This window comes from Hetaerina americana, unplaced genomic scaffold (genome assembly GCF_022747635.1).
Source record: "Hetaerina americana unplaced genomic scaffold, ioHetAmer1.1.p SCAF_3, whole genome shotgun sequence".
Taxonomy (NCBI): Eukaryota; Metazoa; Arthropoda; class Insecta; order Odonata; family Calopterygidae; genus Hetaerina; species Hetaerina americana.
The window spans coordinates 64,810,199-64,828,135 of NW_027286874.1; the positions used below are offsets into that span (position 1 = coordinate 64,810,199).

The window sequence follows — 17,937 nt, forward strand, 5'->3', positions numbered from 1 at the left end:
CAATTACCAGCTAAGTTGCCGTCCACATTTTACTTGAGCTGAATTACTCCATACCTTCAGTAGAAAGGAACATGAAGTATTTTACTGACCTGCCAATTGGAAGAAGCCATTTCCATTCTTACTCATATCCTATAAACCTCTACATTAACTAATCACTTAATAATTACTAAGGTACCTAATACTCCCCGAGGATTGCTTTCACATCAGTAAACCTTATCATTGGTGGATGGGTAACAAAATTTTGCATTGTTTGTATTATGTTATTTAAAGTAGCAGTCAGCCCATCAGACATATTTTTAACCTTATCTCATCAAAAGTATTAATTCTTTTCCTTCTCCTGCCTCACTCCACAAACATTTTACCTTATATTACATCCTGAATGCTTTCCAAAACATCCGTCAGCCTCTTCTTGCCTAATGTGAACAATTTTCTCTCTTCACTTGCCATGCTCTTCTTTGTTTGTCTTACTTTCCACCCATTATATTTTCTCAAAAAATCATAAAACCACCAATCTATGCTTTCTTTCTCAGCAGCTATTCCAAACTGCACTTCTTATCAGTTTTTTTTGCCAATTTTTTGTCTTGCATTAGGTCCCTGTCATCAACTCTATTTTTACTTTTTAGCTGTGGCAATTCTTCTCTTGATATCTTTCGATATTCCAATTCTTGTCTATAATGCTTTTTATATATTGATTTATAATGCTGAAGTTTTACCTATTACACGTTATGCTATCCTGTTCTGGCATTTGACTGTCTTCCAACATCTGTTGAGTATTATTACCTTAGTTTTGTCACAAGTGAATATCATCCCATAAGTCTCTGCTGATTGTTTAACACTAACAGCTACAATCCCTTGGCTACCTCAAGTTTTGTCAAATACAAGTGACACTGACTTAATCAGCTCTCTTCTCTCTAGACAATCAACTCTTAGTCCTTTCCATGGCTTCTCACCACTTTTTCCTCATATATATGCACAAGCATTGGTAATAATACCCAACTCCATCTTACTAGCCTGTTTCTTACTTCCCATCCTGATCCTCAATTGGATACCCTTACTTGTACCTCCTGAATAATGTAAATGTTTTGAATATGTCATTCATCCTGTTAATTTGCTTCCATATTCTGTTAAATGTTCTTTTACTCTGTCCTCACTACTAATAAGTTCCCTCAAAAAATTCCACAGCCAATATTGAATTTTCGTGATGTAAATTTCTTCATTAAATTTTTTACAGGACACAGAATTAGTTGTTTTATGTTAAAATAAAAAAGACAATTTTAAACAAGTATTTATTTCATGTCTATCTAAAAGATAAACATCAATTCAATAAAGTTACATAGAAAATCTATTCATAAAACATAATATCCATGGTTATAAAACTGATTTGACATTTGATTAAAGTACTCTTCTCATCAGAAATGTGTAAGTTTCAGAAATCAGACTAACAAAGAACAGTTACATACACACTAAGGCAGTACTTTCAAAAACAAAGGTACACTGATATAAAAGGACCTAAAAATACTCCAAAGTTGAATATGTCACTAAATATCATTTTTAGAGAGAGAGAGAGAGGAGTGGAAGTGACAGTCATAATATGTACCCTAAGTAACTATGCATTTAAAAAAATCATCAGGTCTTGAAAATAACCCGTAAAATCTGTTCATTTCTTTGAAGGAGTCATACACCAGAGTGGGATGGGATAATTTTCAGGTACTATGCATTAATCTACATTTACAATCGGACAACCATGTTAACAAAAAAACAGTTAAAACAAGTAAGCTTCTCCATGAATGGCAGGCACTTTGAAGGGTCCCTTGCGAGTATTATTCTTCCTTGGCACGTAAGCGCTTGCGCCTTTTCTGAATTATAATGCCAACCACATAGAAGAGGGCACAGACAACATTACCAATAAAATATATTGACTTCCAATAACTAAGAGTTGCATCAATTCTTAGGAGAAGAAATGCAATACCCATGTACGAAAATGCCTGAACTCTGAAGAAATGGAATATGCAGTCAATCACGGTGCGTTTCTGAAAAAGTAAAGTATTCTTATGAGGGAAGGAAGTTATTTTTCAAAGAGTAGACAGCAGCGAAAAGAAGAATACATTCAATTTCCACAACAAAAATAAAAGTGGCATAAAAGTTCACATGATAAAAAAAAATTAAATCAAATCTCCATAAATCATCTAATATTATGAAAAATACTATTACACACCCAGCCAGTTGCTTCTTGCCGATACAGTTTATCCCAGAGGTCTTCAGTGGGCAAAAGAAAAGGCACTGAGCAAAGACAAAGGTAGTATCCAGCATAAACACCATGCCAAAGCGATGACACAAACATTGTTACTGCAGTTCTGAAGAAGATAAATATACATAATTGAATACAACCTTTTCTAATGACAATTTGATTCACTTAGAACACAAAATTTGACAATAAATTATAAAAATTCCCAACATTGTATTAAAAATATTTTCATGGAGAAATTACAAACTAGTTAACACATGGGAGAGTATGGCCTTGCCTGTTTGCTGAAGATTACATATAAACTTTATATAACAGATCAAGGAATTTTGGACGGCCACACTAATGAAATTTTAAGATATTCCACAATTGGCCAAATGAATATCAATATTTACAAGTTTTTTGTTTGGCTTAATCAAAATAGTCTTCATCAATTAAATTATTGGCTTATAATGTAAAAACACATGGATAATTAAGAATGACCACCTAAGAAATATTCAGCAATAAATTTTAAAGCATAAGTTGTTTTTTTAGTACATTATGTACTCAAGTTATTTCCCTACATTCAATTATAATGTCCTTTCTAAACATAAAAGCTATTGAAACTTGCCTTCTCTCTTAGTGTGCTTATATTGATTTGCTGTTCAATTACATGTAGCCTTTCTGTTGTTACTGATTTGTATAAATTATATTCACATCTGAACTGATATTTTATAAGATTCAATTAAATTGTTCCATTATATTACAATTCAATTATATGAACCTCATATGATAAAAAACTGTAGTTCTTATTCTGCTTAGAGGGTGAAATTATTAATAGTTTTCAATGAATGTGCTGTTATTTCCATAATTATAATTTGAGGTGATAGTCAGGGCATATTATTTCATACAAATACATTTACTAAATTTAAAATCATCAAGAATGAGAAAGAGTTATTGTTGCCTGAAAAAAATTGAACTGCTTCTACTTATGGTTTAGAGGAGGATGACACTGAAAGAAGAAACCTACAAGAAGATATTTCTTTATTTATACAAATCATTTTCAATTAAATTAGAGTTTTGAAATAAACTTTGATGCAGAAATTGACTATCAGGAGTCTGTTTCTCAAATTACTATCCCTCGGGAAAGTAATGTAAAAGACAAGCAACAAGTGCAGCATTAATTATAACAATTTGAAAACTTCAGATGTATGAATTACAAGAACTTGTAAAATGACTCGTAGCTTTGAGAAATAGGTCCAGGTTTGAGTTCAGGAAGAATTCTTTTTGCTGCTGTCTTGCCATGTTAAGCCTTCAGTAGGATAGAAAATTAATGTTTTAAAGCATACATGGAGGCAGAACTATGGCATTGTGACTTTAACACTTCAGAATACAATGCAACCAAACAATAAAAACCTTATTTGTTTTCTCTTTTAACTTGTATTTCACTTTGGATACCTTTCCCTGCAATAAATGCTACTCCCAATTTTGAAAGCCTATAAAATACACACCATTACATGTGTGTGTGTGTGTTCGGCTTTAATTTGGAATACGTGTGAGTTTCTACATACTTTATGTGAGTGTGTGTCTAGATGACAAAGTACCATTGTGGCACTAATGGTAACAGATAAACTGATAGGTGGTAAATGAAATCAAACATGGTACATATTACTGTACTTAAGACTTCAATGGGCAGAACTAGAAGTGTATTTTACCTTAATGGTTTAATTGTAACTCTCTTGTAGACATATATTGCCAACCAATATTGAACAGTCATATTCCAACATTTCATTGCAGTTCTGAAGGTTCGAACAAATTCACATCCATAGGGATCAATGTTGTGGATTGCTTCAAAGTTATAATCCTCAGTCTTCATTCTCTTCTCATCTCCAGCACTGGAAAATTCAACACTGGCATTACACAAGTTGCTAATTCTCTTAGCATTCACTTTTTCCGAAGCATATTAACTTTTTTCTTATACCATGTACATTATTCCCTATACTGTTCAACATATATTTGGAGGAAATGTTAAAAGAGACTTAGGAAGAAATGGAGATTGGAATTAAGGCGAGTGAGAATCACAAAAAACCAGTTAGGTTTCGTGTATGATCAAGCTTAATTTTTTTCAGTCAGCCTAGGGATTGCAAGCATGGCTGAGTGTGCATGGCTGAGTGTGGGAAGTCAGTGTGATAGATATGGGATTAGAATAACTGTAAACAAAACAAAGGTAATTCAGTTTTTAAAAATGAGAAAGGCTAAGTTAAATATTAAAATAGGTGTTCATGAACTAGAGTAGGTGGCACATTTTACCTATGCTAGATATTTTATGGACTAAAATGGTCAGAAGTATGGACATAAGAAGAATAGTTATGTTAGGTAGAGAAGTTTTCACAATAGGGAGAGAGAATTGATGAAAGGGATATTGAACAAGGATATTAAGAAATGATTCATCAAAACTTTGATACGGGATAATTTTATACAACACGGAAACATGGTTGTCCAATCTATGCCAATCGTCATTGAAGCAAGACGATAGGCATAGATTGGAGGCTTTTGAAATATGGGTGTGGAGAAGGATGGAAACAGTGAAATGGACAAAAAGAAAAACAAATGAGCATGGGCTAGGAATGGTGAGGGTGGAGAGGGTATTGTTGGGAGAAATTTAAAGGAGGCAAGAAAAATGGGAGCATTTTGATTGGCATTGAGTATTTGAAAACTGTGATAGAGGAGAATGTTTAGCAAACAAGGAAGGGGTTGGAATAGGATAGGGATGTTCGATGGAGTGAAGGGCGGAAGGAAGCGTTGCCGAATTGATGAGGAGCTTTACATATGTAGTTTTGGATGTCAGGTTGTTTTTTGTCGGAGAGGAAAAGGATTTATTGGGGCACCATAGCGTAACCTGTGTCCATTCAAAACTTTCTTTAACCGGTACATTAACAATAATAATAATTACTGAAAAGTTTCTCGTCAGAATACTGTAATTAAAGTATTTAGTTCACAACTATTTTTGCAATTTATTTAACATAGCAACTATTGTCCAGGGTTGCAGTATGAATTTTATGATTTTAGTAAGCCAATTGCATGTATGCAATTCATACATGCAATACAATGCATGTATGAATCGAAAACATGATCATAAATGGTGTGAACAGAAACATAGACATAAATCATTTATACGGAATTCAAAACAAAGAGAGTTGAAGGATATTTTTTTCAGATTGCTCTCATCATTACTGTGAGCACATAACTCCAGCAATTTAGAAAAATATTACCAAGAGTCTCTCATAAACTGGAAGAGTGAGAGATTAACGAGAAATGTGAACAGCAAAGAGGAATCCATTTTCAAATCAATAAATCACTCGGTTTTACTAAAGTATAATCAAATATCATATAGGTCAGCACACCGGGACTAAATATTTTCCTGAATAAACTGCTGTATTCATGAAAAACTATTACTAAAGTGTGATATATGAGTCACAAAATTATTATCAAATCTGAAATTAAAGAAAAGGATTATACATCATAGATTTTAGCAAAAATATCAGATCTGCAATTTTTTTCTGGAGACATTGAGCGAATTGTGCAATGCACATCATCGTTCAGAATACAGCGGAGCAACAAAATATTACTGATATATTGCCAAATCAGTAATGGCTCATTATTTCTCCATTGAATGATTCAGGACGACAGGAAAATTCATCCATGACAAAAAAAACATTTTGATTAAAAAACACAGACAAACCCTCATGATAACCTGGATTGAGTGACTTACATTTCATCCACAACTTCATATTTAAGAGGACCATTTCCTGATCTTGGATCAGAGGCCACAGGGTAAGCACCAAGACCAGCCATGGTACATACACACTCCGCTAGGACAAATCCTATGTAAATCCTCAGCCGAAAGTTAAAAAGGCAAGGTGTGAGGAAAAATGTCCGATATAATACAGATCTTTCCTCATAAAATTCTTCAGTTTCAGAATACTGAAATAAAACAGCAATACTCGTACATGCAATTTTAAAAAAGGGGATTTTTCAGATTAACAACGAAATGTAATTATTTCTCAGGGCTAACATTTCAAGGACGTCAACACTTTTGCTGCTCATTTAGTTTCAAATTATAAGCAACATCACTTTCCTAGAAAAATGGAACTGATGATTGATTTTAATGAAATTTTGGAATTATTAAATTAGGCTATACATTTTATACGGCCCTTCCCATTTTTAATGTATGCAGCAAAAGGGTTAAAGACGTAATAAACACATGAATACTGATTTTTGTTAGTTTTAAGGGTTACAGCAAAAATTCACAAACATTCATGGCATGCATCGGTTGTTTTAACAAATGAATTCAATTATGCAATCGAAAGCTTTAAAAATCCACACTAAATCCTTTTAAAACACCAACCATCTAATTAAGTAAATTTCTCTTTCTACCTTCAGAGGAAAGAAATGAGCTGTGATGAGGTACAGGGCAGCATAAAGAGGCACATACTTTATTCTTTGGAATGTAGCATCAAGACAAGGAGCATATTTAGTAAATGGAGAATGAAGCATATCCCAATAGGTTCGATACCTATAATAAGGGCCTGTCAATAAAAGAAAGCAGGCCATTAATTATGAATCAGCATAGACTGCCAGCTAGTCATTGTCTTTTGAAGTCAATTTGCATTGCATAGTTTTAACTGAAACTGTAAATCCACAAAATAATGGGAAGCTAATGAGAATAAATTGGGAAACCCAAACATTTAACAAATAATGCCAAACAGTTTACAAGAGCAACAAAAATGTACATTTAAAAAAAAATAATTTAGAATTTTTCCTTTACATAAAACATGGAAAGCAAATTTAACTTCTGATAACAACAGCACAATACTTACAAACAACATTAACCTTAGACATTATTGAATTGCTATTAAGTCCAAATCACATGAAAGATCATTGATAAAACCAGATGAGTGAAGTTCAGAGATCCATTTCTGTCAACAAACAGAATTTGACAAGAACAAACACAAAACATTCATGAATAATGCAAATAAAATGCAACCATTTCAAATCATCAAATAATAATATTTATGAACGCCAATTTTACCATAAGATCAATGATCATTTCCAAACATAACTTGATTTGGAATTTGATTCTTTCTCTTGTTATTTTGCATCAACTGAAAGTCTATAACCCATTTTTTCTATTAATACAACACATTGAGGATCATACCTCCAATCACCACAAATGCAAAAAGAAATTCTTGACTTGGGAAATAAATAAATTAGAATCCCTTAATATTGGTCTAGCTTGAAAACATTTTACAAATTTCATGAATGAATTGGCAACTTATCATACATATTTATTTTTAAAGATTTATCACATATAAGTAAATTTTGATCCGTGAAAACTTATGATAAAGAACCTCGGCAAAAATTAATAAACCCACTATTAGAAAGATATATAGGACCACTTTGACGTTTTTTGTAGTGATATCATTACCATGACCATCCATGTCCTAGGGGTCAAACATACATGTAAAAAAGTTGTAATTATACATCCAGATTATTATCCTGTATGCAGACTAATGAGCATCATTCACAATAATAACTATTACTTCACAACATTGCACACGTGACACTGCCATTAACAAAGAAGATTTGAGCAAAAGCACTTGTAAACATAAAGCAGAAAAATGTTTAGAATCACCACTGAAAAATTTACATTGCAATATTAGTACACATAATAGGCACAATTACTAAAACAGTCAAACACTTATTACTCCGTAAAATTGAGGAGAGTTGGTGTGAAAGGGTATTAAAAAGCATGGCACATTAGGTATAACAGGCCCTTTATGCAGGAAAACACTCGGATCTAGTATGCACCTCTGGTATGCCTGTTGACCAAATGCATGCAGTACGCATGAAATATGTAATCCCTAGCTAAATCAAGCATTTCACTCCAGGAGTATCATTGAAATGGGTGGTTAACTTCAAAAAGGACCTCAGTACTTTTTCCACTACTTCTTAAACAATTCAATGTTAAAACTGTTATTATATTTTTTCACACCCAAGCATACTACCTTGATCAAAAAGTTCCCGGAATAACCACCGTGTGGCGCTCCCATCGTTCCGATTTGAGTTCTGTTTTTTTTTGTTAAATTGGTACATCTGTTGTTGATATTCCCTTTAAATCTTAGTGTCATTACCTGACATTTGCAAAAGTTACGGTCGGTTTTCGGCATGTCCATCCTCAATCGTACGGCAATGCCTTGTTAATTAACAGGTTCAAACGAGATGGTATTCGTAAATTTCTGGACCAAGCCTACTATTCTGATCCTCTGTATTTCATTGAAACCACTAGATTAATATGAAATCGAAGGTTACCTCAGCGATATTTATTTGCACTAAATATGTTTACCAGTTTCTCTCTTGCATAGTGGTCTTCAGAAAAATCTCTTTTCCTTATTGAGGACGAAACTTATATGATAACTGCACTGCTGGAAAAAAAGAAATATTTTTAATTGTTCCTTCAGATTTTTTTGGGCGATGCCCGTATACTACCTTGATCAAAAAGTTCCCGGAATTTATTCAGAAAATTAAAAATACAAGTTTATTCATCTAAATCTATATTGTCCCCTTCAAAGTAATCCCCATCGACTGCAACACACTTATGCCAGCGCTTGATCCAATCCTCGAAACATTTTTTATATTCGGTTTTCGGTATGTCCATCAGTGCTTCCTGCGATTTTTCCATTACTTCCTCTCGGCTGCTAAAACGCGTTCCCCGTAATGGTTTTTTAACTCGATTGAACAGAAAGAAGTCACAGGGAGCCAAATCAGGTGAATTCGGTGGCTGTAGGATGGTATTTGTTGCATTTTTCGTCAAAAAATTACGAATAATGATAGCACTGTGCGACGGTGCGTTATCATGGTGCAAAATCCACGAGTTTTCTGCCCACATTTCTGGTCTCTTTCGGCGAATTGCTTCACGCAAACGTCTCATAACGCCCAAATAATACTCTTTGTTTACTGTCTGGCCTTCTGGCAAAAATTCATGATGCACTACACCGTTGTAATCCATGAAAACCGTCAGCATTGCCTTCTTTTTTGACTGAAAACGACGTGGTTTTTTTGGTCTCGGCTCATTTGGTGAACGCCATTCACTTGCCTGATGTCTGGATTGCGTGTCGTACTCATAAACCCACGTCTCGTCTCCAGTAATGATCCTTTTGATGAATGTGGGATCGGATTCAGCCTCGCAAATCATGTCTTTTGCGACGTCAACACGGTCTCTTTTTTGCATGAAATTGAGGTACTTTGCTGCTACACGACGGAAACCCAAATCATTAACCACAATGTCTTGGGCGGATCCATAGGCAATGTTCAAGTCCTCCGCTATTTCTCTGATGGTTAATTTGCGGTTATTGACCAACATTTCTTTTACTTTATCAATTTTTTCACCGACTTTCGATGTCTATGGTCTGCCATCTTTCATGATGGTTCATCATCTTCGATTGACTCACGACCACTTCTGAACCGCTCGTGCCACTGGTAAACGACCGTTTTTTTTAGAGAATCGTTGCCGAAACACTTTTCCAACATTTCCAACGTCCGTGCGCCACTAAATCCGTTTTTTACGCAAAATTTAATACAAGTTCGTTGTTGCAAATTTAAATCCATTTCTGCAATTGTAAAAAATCGCCAACACACACAGAGATAGATGTACTCTTGGCTACGTAACTTTTGCAAATGTCAAGTTATGACACTAAGATTTAAAGGGAATATCAACAACAGATGTACCAATTTAACAAAAAAAACAGAACTCAAATCGGAACGATGGGAGCGCCACACGGTGGTTATTCCGGGAACTTTTTGATCAAGGTAGTATTTGACACACAAAAATGTTTTGGATGAGATGTGATCACCTATTTTCATAGATGAGAATAGTTTATCTTTCCTCATCCAAAAACCTTATGCCTTTGCCTAAGAACTATAGGTAAAATATGCATTGGGAAAAGAAGCATTTTTTAATTAGGAGATGAGTGAGGAATGAGACCTTAAGCAGAGGTTGAACATTACTTGGCGTACCTGAAATTTTTCAATCATAGGATCACCAAAAAAATTAATAGATTCGTTTGAATTTTCTTTTATCCTGCAATTGTTTTAACGTAGAGAATCATTCTGTCAGGCAAGGGTGACACCATTTTTTTAAACCAAAGGTGCAGGATGAAATTATTTTAATTTTATTGAACTATTTAAAAATACTAAATTTTATTTATACATATGCAATATTTTGCTTCATAATTATCAATCCATAAGGCCATCCATTGATATGCTATAGAAATACAAAGCATTTGAATGGATAAAACATCTCAAGCTTGGGCATCTCGACTTTTTGGATGGACTTTGGATTTACATTACCTGGGGCAGTCCTCACATATTTATGCTACTTCCCATTTGCACAAACCTTTCACGTCATGTTAGTTTGAATAATAACCCTAACTTTGATGATGGATATAATTTCCATTTATGTATTTGTAGGCTATTCAATTTTCTCCTACCTTCTCTGATGACCTGTCAACATTTGGACGGCAAAAATATACATTTTTCCAATTAGCTTTGACTGGAAGAATATCATATATCTATGTTGAAAGTCTTTAGTTTTCCCCTCTATGGAACATTTCCTGCAATCTTTTCCCAGTCAATACATCTCACTTTCATTCTTTTGCTGATTTATGCATAAAAAATTGCACCATGAACTAACCTCAGGTTGAAGAAAACTTACTATGATTGCTTCATTCAAGAGGACTAGCAAAATGAAGCAGTACACTCACATTTAATGCGTACATGTTTATATCTGAGAGTCACATCATATATAATTTGGCACCAGGATTCTATACCATGAAAAATTGCAAAAACTGATGATGACCAGCTCAATTCTGTCACTGTTTGGCAAGTCATTTATGAGAAAAATTTTTACACATCCCAAAAGCAGCTCTCTCTTATATTACGCTATATATCTCTCTCTATACATTCCTTCCATCTCTCTTGGATATTTTCTATTTCCACTATTATCTTACCCGACTAATGTCTTACTGCCAACACAGATCTTCCCACCTTACCTCCTGATAGTATTGTAACTTTCTTGTATAGCACATCAATTTCACCTTTCCTCAGCAAACTTCCCATATCCTCGCAATACATCTGTGTTACTTTACACCTTTCTGTGTTACACCATGTTACTTCTGCTTCATTTGTTATCTGTCTCAGTACATTATTTAACTCTTAGTACTTCCTTCTGCCTAATTCTGTGTTTACATTATTCCATTTCCTTCTCTCATCTATCTTTCTAATCATCTCATTCCTGATCTTTGGTTTCCTTGTCCTTTTCCCATTAACAGTTCCTAAAATTTCTTTTGCCGCTTTCGATATCCCTTTTTTGATATATTTCCATTTTTCCTTGATAGTACCCAGCTCTTTTCCCTCATTCATGATTTTCTCTACAGCCTGCTGATATTCCTTCCTCATCAATCCAGTTAATGCTTCTACATTCCATTTCCTCACCTGCCTCCCCTGACATATCTTTTTGAATCAGATGCTACACTTCATAACAACTAAATTGTGATTAGAGTCCACATCTGCTCCCCGAAAGCTGTGAGAATTGATTACGCTGTTCCTAAATCTGTGCCTAACCATAATGTAAGCTAACTGATATCTTCCTGAATCTCCCAGTATTTTCCTTGTGTACCGATGCCTTTTGTAATGCATGAACTATTTCTTTGTGATATTTAACCCCTGTCTCCTGCAGAACTCAATTGCTTTCTCTCTGCAGTCATTCCTTGTGCCTAAACCGTAGTCCAAGCCACCTCTTCCTTTGTCTACAGTCTCATTCCAATAACCCATCACTGTCAAATATTTCCCTGCAGGAACACACGTAATTATATCATCTAACTGATCGTTTACCCTATCGACTTCTTCCTCCTTATAATTTTATCTCTACTTGCAATAATCTATCTGTTGCTTATTCTATGTTGACTATGCCTCTACCAACCTTTTCATTCAATATTATGACAACCCCTCGTTGGCTCTGGTCCCCTCCGCTGTATATTATTCTATAACCATCACTCCAGAAATTCCCGCTTTCCTTCCATCTCATCTTGTATTAACCTAAAATATCTCTACTTTCTCTTTCCATCTGTCACTTTATATTCTCTAATTTTCCTGTCCTCAACATTGTCCTAACATTCCAAGTTCCTATTCAAACTAATTTGGTCTTCTTCTTCTGCATATTCTGTTCTGCTGCCGTCTGTTTTCCTTTGCAAGATTTTCATGAGATGACGACTGCGGAAGCCTTGCATCTCCCGCTGCCGGGCATGACAAGGCCGATTGGGCTGAGTCCCACAATTGCCAGCACTCATATTCTCTATAGTGTCCATCATTATATTCTTGGGAATAATAATCGAGGTGGTTTCTCATTGCCTCCCTCAATAGTGTTTCAACGTGACACCATCACTCAATGGCCACCCCACTGGGGTCAGACTCCTTCGCAGCCCCTCACTGAGTAACAGATGCTTTGTGGACTACCTTTTGTCTGGTTCCTAACCTTCAACCTAACTGGCATGGGTGACCCCACCAGGAGCAATCACCATTACTCCTGCCAGTGCAGTTCTATGGCTCATCAGAACGCACAAGCCCTTCCACCACGCCAAGGTTGTAGTCCATGCGAGGGGATAGATTTTAATATTTTAGAAATTAAGGATGCAGTAAACGCTATATCAAAAAGACGGAGAATTTGTATGAAGAATTACAAAATGCCTCTGCATTATAAGCTTTAACTGACTTATAGTGAACAAGTGAGAAAACGTTTCAAGGAACTCATACAGTAAAACATGATTGAGGCCAAGAGTTGTATAATAATTTTTGGAGGTGAAGACATAAATGGGGAAGAAAACGTAAGAATATATTAAAGCCAATAAACTGAACAGAGCTCTGAAGAAAAATAGTTGATGGTGAAAATAATATGGATGAAGACAATTAATGAGAAAGAGACTATACTGTGGCAAAATGTCAATGAAACCATAAAGAATCTACATACCAACATAATTGCTGAAGTTGATTACATCCCATTGGTGGTTATTAAATAGCTGTAGAGTATTTTTTAACAACAATATAAGTTGTGATATGAGATTAGCTAAAAAGGTTAATTTAATATGTCAATAAAAAATTTAAATGTTATTTAAGGCTATGATTTTGATATGTTGTTTTCAAGCTTACAGAATCAGTACACGGCAGTCATGAGTGTGGACACTGACATCAGGAGTTGATTCTCCACAAATTCTCAAAAGAGGAACAGCATGCAGCAACCTGTTTTTTTGGTGGTTTAGGATAGGTAACAGGCAGATATTTAGAGGATGAAGAAATGGTAATGGGATACTTGTTTGTTGCTCTTAACATTGTAAAAATGGTACAGGACATTTAAAATTGAAATGTCAGATTTGACTGATGCAGTTTGCTCTGTCTGGACACAGACTGTACCTACACCTGAAGCTAATGCTGCTGTGGAATAACTAACAGGAATGAAAACATGCACGTTGGCTGACACATATATGTATATATTGAGTTATTCACAGTTCAGAGCAGGAAAATGTTATTGATGTATAATGTTAGCAAGAAGTTATCTGCCAAATGGGCACCAAGGCAGATAACATCTGGAATAAAAGAACATCGTCTAAATATTTGTGTAGGGCCCTTGCAACATCATGAAGTTGATGGAAATCACTTTGTCTCTCTCATTATTATTTGAGATGAATTCTGGGTTCACTACTTTCAATCGGATACTAATTGGCAACGTCCAATATTATCAAAACTAAAAAAAAACAGGCTGCCAGCAAAGTAGTATGGACCATGGACTCAATCCTGTAATATCATGCAAATAAGGCTCACTGTAAACAGCACTGTCTCACTGCGACCAGCTTCAGAGCCACCTAAAGGCCTCAATTAGGTCCAAAGGTTAAGGTTTGCAGAGTTCTGGTGTGCTATTGAACCATGATGGTACCTCTCACATGACAACAGAAAAACTGACATTACTTCATTGGAGTTTCTTTCACATCCACCATATTCACCAATTGTAGCACTAAATGATTACCTTGTACCATGGCTCCTTGAGGAGCACTTGGTGACATCACATTATGCAAGAATAATGGGGTGGACAGTGGTGATGCCTGTGAACCAAGCTCCACGTGGACAACCTCAAAAATCACCGGACTACAGAGAATAAATGTCACTTCACCCCTATGGATGAACACCAATTTTATTCTTCACAAAGATAAGTTTTCCAATTTGAAGAGGAACTTTAAAATATAAGTAAAATTTATCTATAAGGATGTTGACAACAGTCATTGATATGACCTGGGTATGCAAATGAACATGATCGTTTTCCTTGTTTCGTGTAAGTTCATCTGAATGCAAGTCTGTCAAGTTCGCTTTCTTTTTCTTTGTCCTTTTTATCGATTAATTTGTGTATTAAGGTATTATTAATGGTGAATAAGCATTTTTAAAGGCTATTTGCTTGAACATTTAAACTTCACTATTGCATTCTTCTAAGGAAGTTCAAAAGTTGATGAATCATACTTATGAAAGGTTGGACGTTTTCGGAAGGGGCAGGGTTTCAAATGTTGGAATGATCTGATCATAATTGGCAGACTTACAAAAAGTTATGCAAAAACATTCACCAACAAAGTATACCATGGAACACAGAAAATTTATTAAATGGTTCAAACATCTTTTATGGGTTTAAATGAATTTTTTGGGAAAAATATTAATAGCTAATGTCTCGCTGCATTTCAGTGCTATTCCACAAAATGAAAATTTTATCCACTTCCCTTGGATTCATTCATAATCCTTAGATAAAAATCTGTCATCTACCTGTTCAGGTATGCCAACTGGGTAATATTCCTCGAACCAATATTTGTCTCCTTCAGAGTTAACAGATAGCATTTTCAATTGAGGGAGAGCAGGCAGCATTAGTGTGCCATTTATGAAGATGGTATAAGGATGCAATATGCCTTGTGGAAGCCACCAGAGGCGGGAGGGGAGAAGTGCTTGGGAAAGTATTCGACATTTTAGTCTTGGGGAACATGCCAATCCTAGATTAAATATCTGACACACATATTAACATCTCGCCACTCCCATTTTTTGTCTTAGTTATTAAATAATGGCTTTGTAAATTTATAATGAGCAATCAGACAGTGACCCCACTAATACGCAAATATTCAATTTGCTAATGGTTTCTCAGCATACGTAGGCCAGTTTAAACACTGGCAAACATTCCCAATAGAATGCATGCATGATGATCAAAAGAGTAAAACCATCGATGCACATTTTTTGCCGCCAAAAATTTCATTCATGAATCCAATGATCATTTCCTGTTGGCTAACCAACATTGACTTAAAGTGGACTTATCAAGTACTTTCACAGCTTATGCTATTTTTTAAATGTGGAAAAACTAATTAAGTAACTATAATTATATTCATTGCAGACTTCGGCAAGTATCTATTATAATCAATAAATAACATTCAATGCAATTTCATTCCAACGTGCACAGTTTCACTAATTGATATATTTGGAGCCCTCCGTTGGCACCATTAAACAGCGCTTAGAGACAAAATTGGACAGTAGAAATTAATTCAAATAACATGACATTTCAGCGCAAAGATATCAAACGTGCGCTTGTTAAGGCAAGACAAAGTCAATTGGCTCATAACTTCAGCAGGAATCGATCCTTTTCATGAACATTAAATTCCGTACCATATGCGTATAATTCTTACAAGAAAACACCAAAACTTCAAAACATGATATTGATAGCCCATACAGATGTAGGTGGTTGTGGTATGATTAATTAATGAGATAATAATAGTTTCAATATTAAACAGCTTACTATTATTTGATATTAAAAGTCTTCAAACTTAGAATGAAGATACAATCGGGGTCCTAATACAGTTTGCAGACAATTTTCTGCACTGAAGGAACAGAAGTATTTTCTTTAGACAATATAGATCTTATTATTACTCTTTAATGTTCATTCAACCGAAAATGAGCTCATTAACACTGATGTAGGGAGTATTTGTCCTAAAGACGGTGTTTTACCTGTGAGGCAACCTATGTAGCAGAAAGAATAGTGAAACATATCCATAATGCCAATAGGCTTTTTCAAACTTTCATGAACTAATTCATTTCCTTTGTTTTTTTCTATGATCTCAGCGGCATCGTGCACTTCGAAAGCCAGTCCTACGACCTAAAATAAAAGTATAGTTATCAACAGGAGTAAGGCACCAAAAGCAGTATTCACAAGTATTTCAAATGAAGAGCAAATTTCACCTTAAGCGTCAACATCATTTGAACGGCATTTGTATGTGCTGGAGGATACTCAATGCCAAAGTACTGAGTCGTGCGAAAAAAGAGTAAGTAGATGAACGACACAATGAAGCTAATTATGTGGCAATACCTGGATGAACAGTAATTATAATGAATGAAATAAATATTGTGATACAGTCGCATCGACCATTATCATTCATTGAAACATTCTTACTTATAGTGGACCCGCGTAATGATGACTGCATTTATGAGAACACATAAAATAGGGTGAAGAATATGGTTGCCCGACACTGCATGTATTATCGCCAGACCGAAAATCGTAGATATCCATTTTTTATGGTATATGTCTTCAAAGAATGTTCTATAAAAATGACCGAAAAAAATGCACAAGATGAGGAGACCAATGTACACTACATCATCCGTATCCATTTTCTCTGCATTCTTTTACTTAACTGAACTTCGCCCACGAAAAGCTGGCCCACGACTCACTCTACGAACGCCGCAGACTATAGATTTTTCAGCGATGCCAACAAATGTGAGGGGAAGTTTTAACGAAAGGAAACAGACCGCTGGTAAAAATAGAATATAACACCACTGACACAAAGTAAGCAAATAAAAATGACTATTTCCTTGGTAAATACAGATAAATGCTGTTAAATTTCTTCATCCAGGGCCATCCAGACAACTGTCCACTTATTTCGTGTATTTCAAAAATTGCTTATCGTTATCTTCTAACGGGATCATTAATCTTTTTTAACCGCGAACAATAAACTAAGTATTGCTTCCCCCAATGTATACTCCAGTCAAACCTTATGCTTTCCAGCTCGTATTGAATCCAGGGCCGCCCGTCAGTGTCAATGGTACACATCACTTGTTTCAAAAAGAACTCGAATACATCTCTTAAACCAGAATATTCATCTCCCTGAAATGCTACAGTAGCCTTAGAACCAGGTCCTTTCGTTCTTGAAGATGGTCCATTTTTTATTGAATTCCACAAACTACTCGTCATTATTTCCTAAACCACATCATGCATTCCCTTAAAAACTAAGACTACACTATTGTTATTCAACACGGTCCCCTCTTCCATCTCTATATATTAGCACTAACTACTTGCCTTTTTGATGGATCTGTATTTTTGCTCCGCTTGCTGCCCATGGTTTTTTCGTTTTAAGTTTCTTCAGTTCTTTCACTACACTCGGACTTCTTCTGTTGTAGGGAGCTGTAAATATCGTAATAGATGGGATCATTTTTGACAGTATGTATGGAAAAAAATTAATTCTCATGAGCACAATTTTTAAATACTGTACGGTGTTGGAATTTTAGCAATTTATTCCATGACCCGAAGAGGTTACTCG

The 17,937-nt window shown here is 35.1% G+C and overlaps 1 protein-coding gene across 1 annotated transcript; it reads right to left on the reverse strand.

The window, feature by feature from the left end:
- Positions 1-1,334: 1,334 nt before the first annotated feature.
- Positions 1,335-17,046, reverse strand: LOC139690532 (lysophospholipid acyltransferase 7-like). The gene is made up of 8 exons (XM_071587996.1): positions 16,797-17,046; positions 16,586-16,712; positions 16,355-16,502; positions 6,659-6,810; positions 5,994-6,205; positions 3,937-4,116; positions 2,216-2,354; positions 1,335-2,030 (listed from the first exon to the last, which is right to left on the reverse strand). Exons 1-8 carry the CDS (start codon positions 17,009-17,011, stop codon positions 1,821-1,823), a joined length of 1,383 nt encoding a protein of 460 aa, XP_071444097.1. The 5' UTR covers positions 17,012-17,046; the 3' UTR covers positions 1,335-1,820.
- Between the last annotated feature and the right edge of the window lie 891 nt (positions 17,047-17,937).

What these genes read in the sequence shown, in the direction of transcription:
- LOC139690532 (XM_071587996.1), bottom strand. Translation starts at nt 17,011, where the DNA reads ATGGATACGGATGATGTAGTGTACATTGGTCTCCTCATCTTGTGCATT. An exon ending in CTACATAGGTTGCCTCACAG is followed by an intron (nt 6,811 to 16,354) that starts GTAAAACACCGT and finishes TTTTATTGACAG; the next exon opens with GCCCTTATTATAGGTATCGA. An exon ending in GTTACAATTAAACCATTAAG is followed by an intron (nt 2,355 to 3,936) that starts GTAAAATACACT and finishes TATCTTCTTCAG; the next exon opens with AACTGCAGTAACAATGTTTG.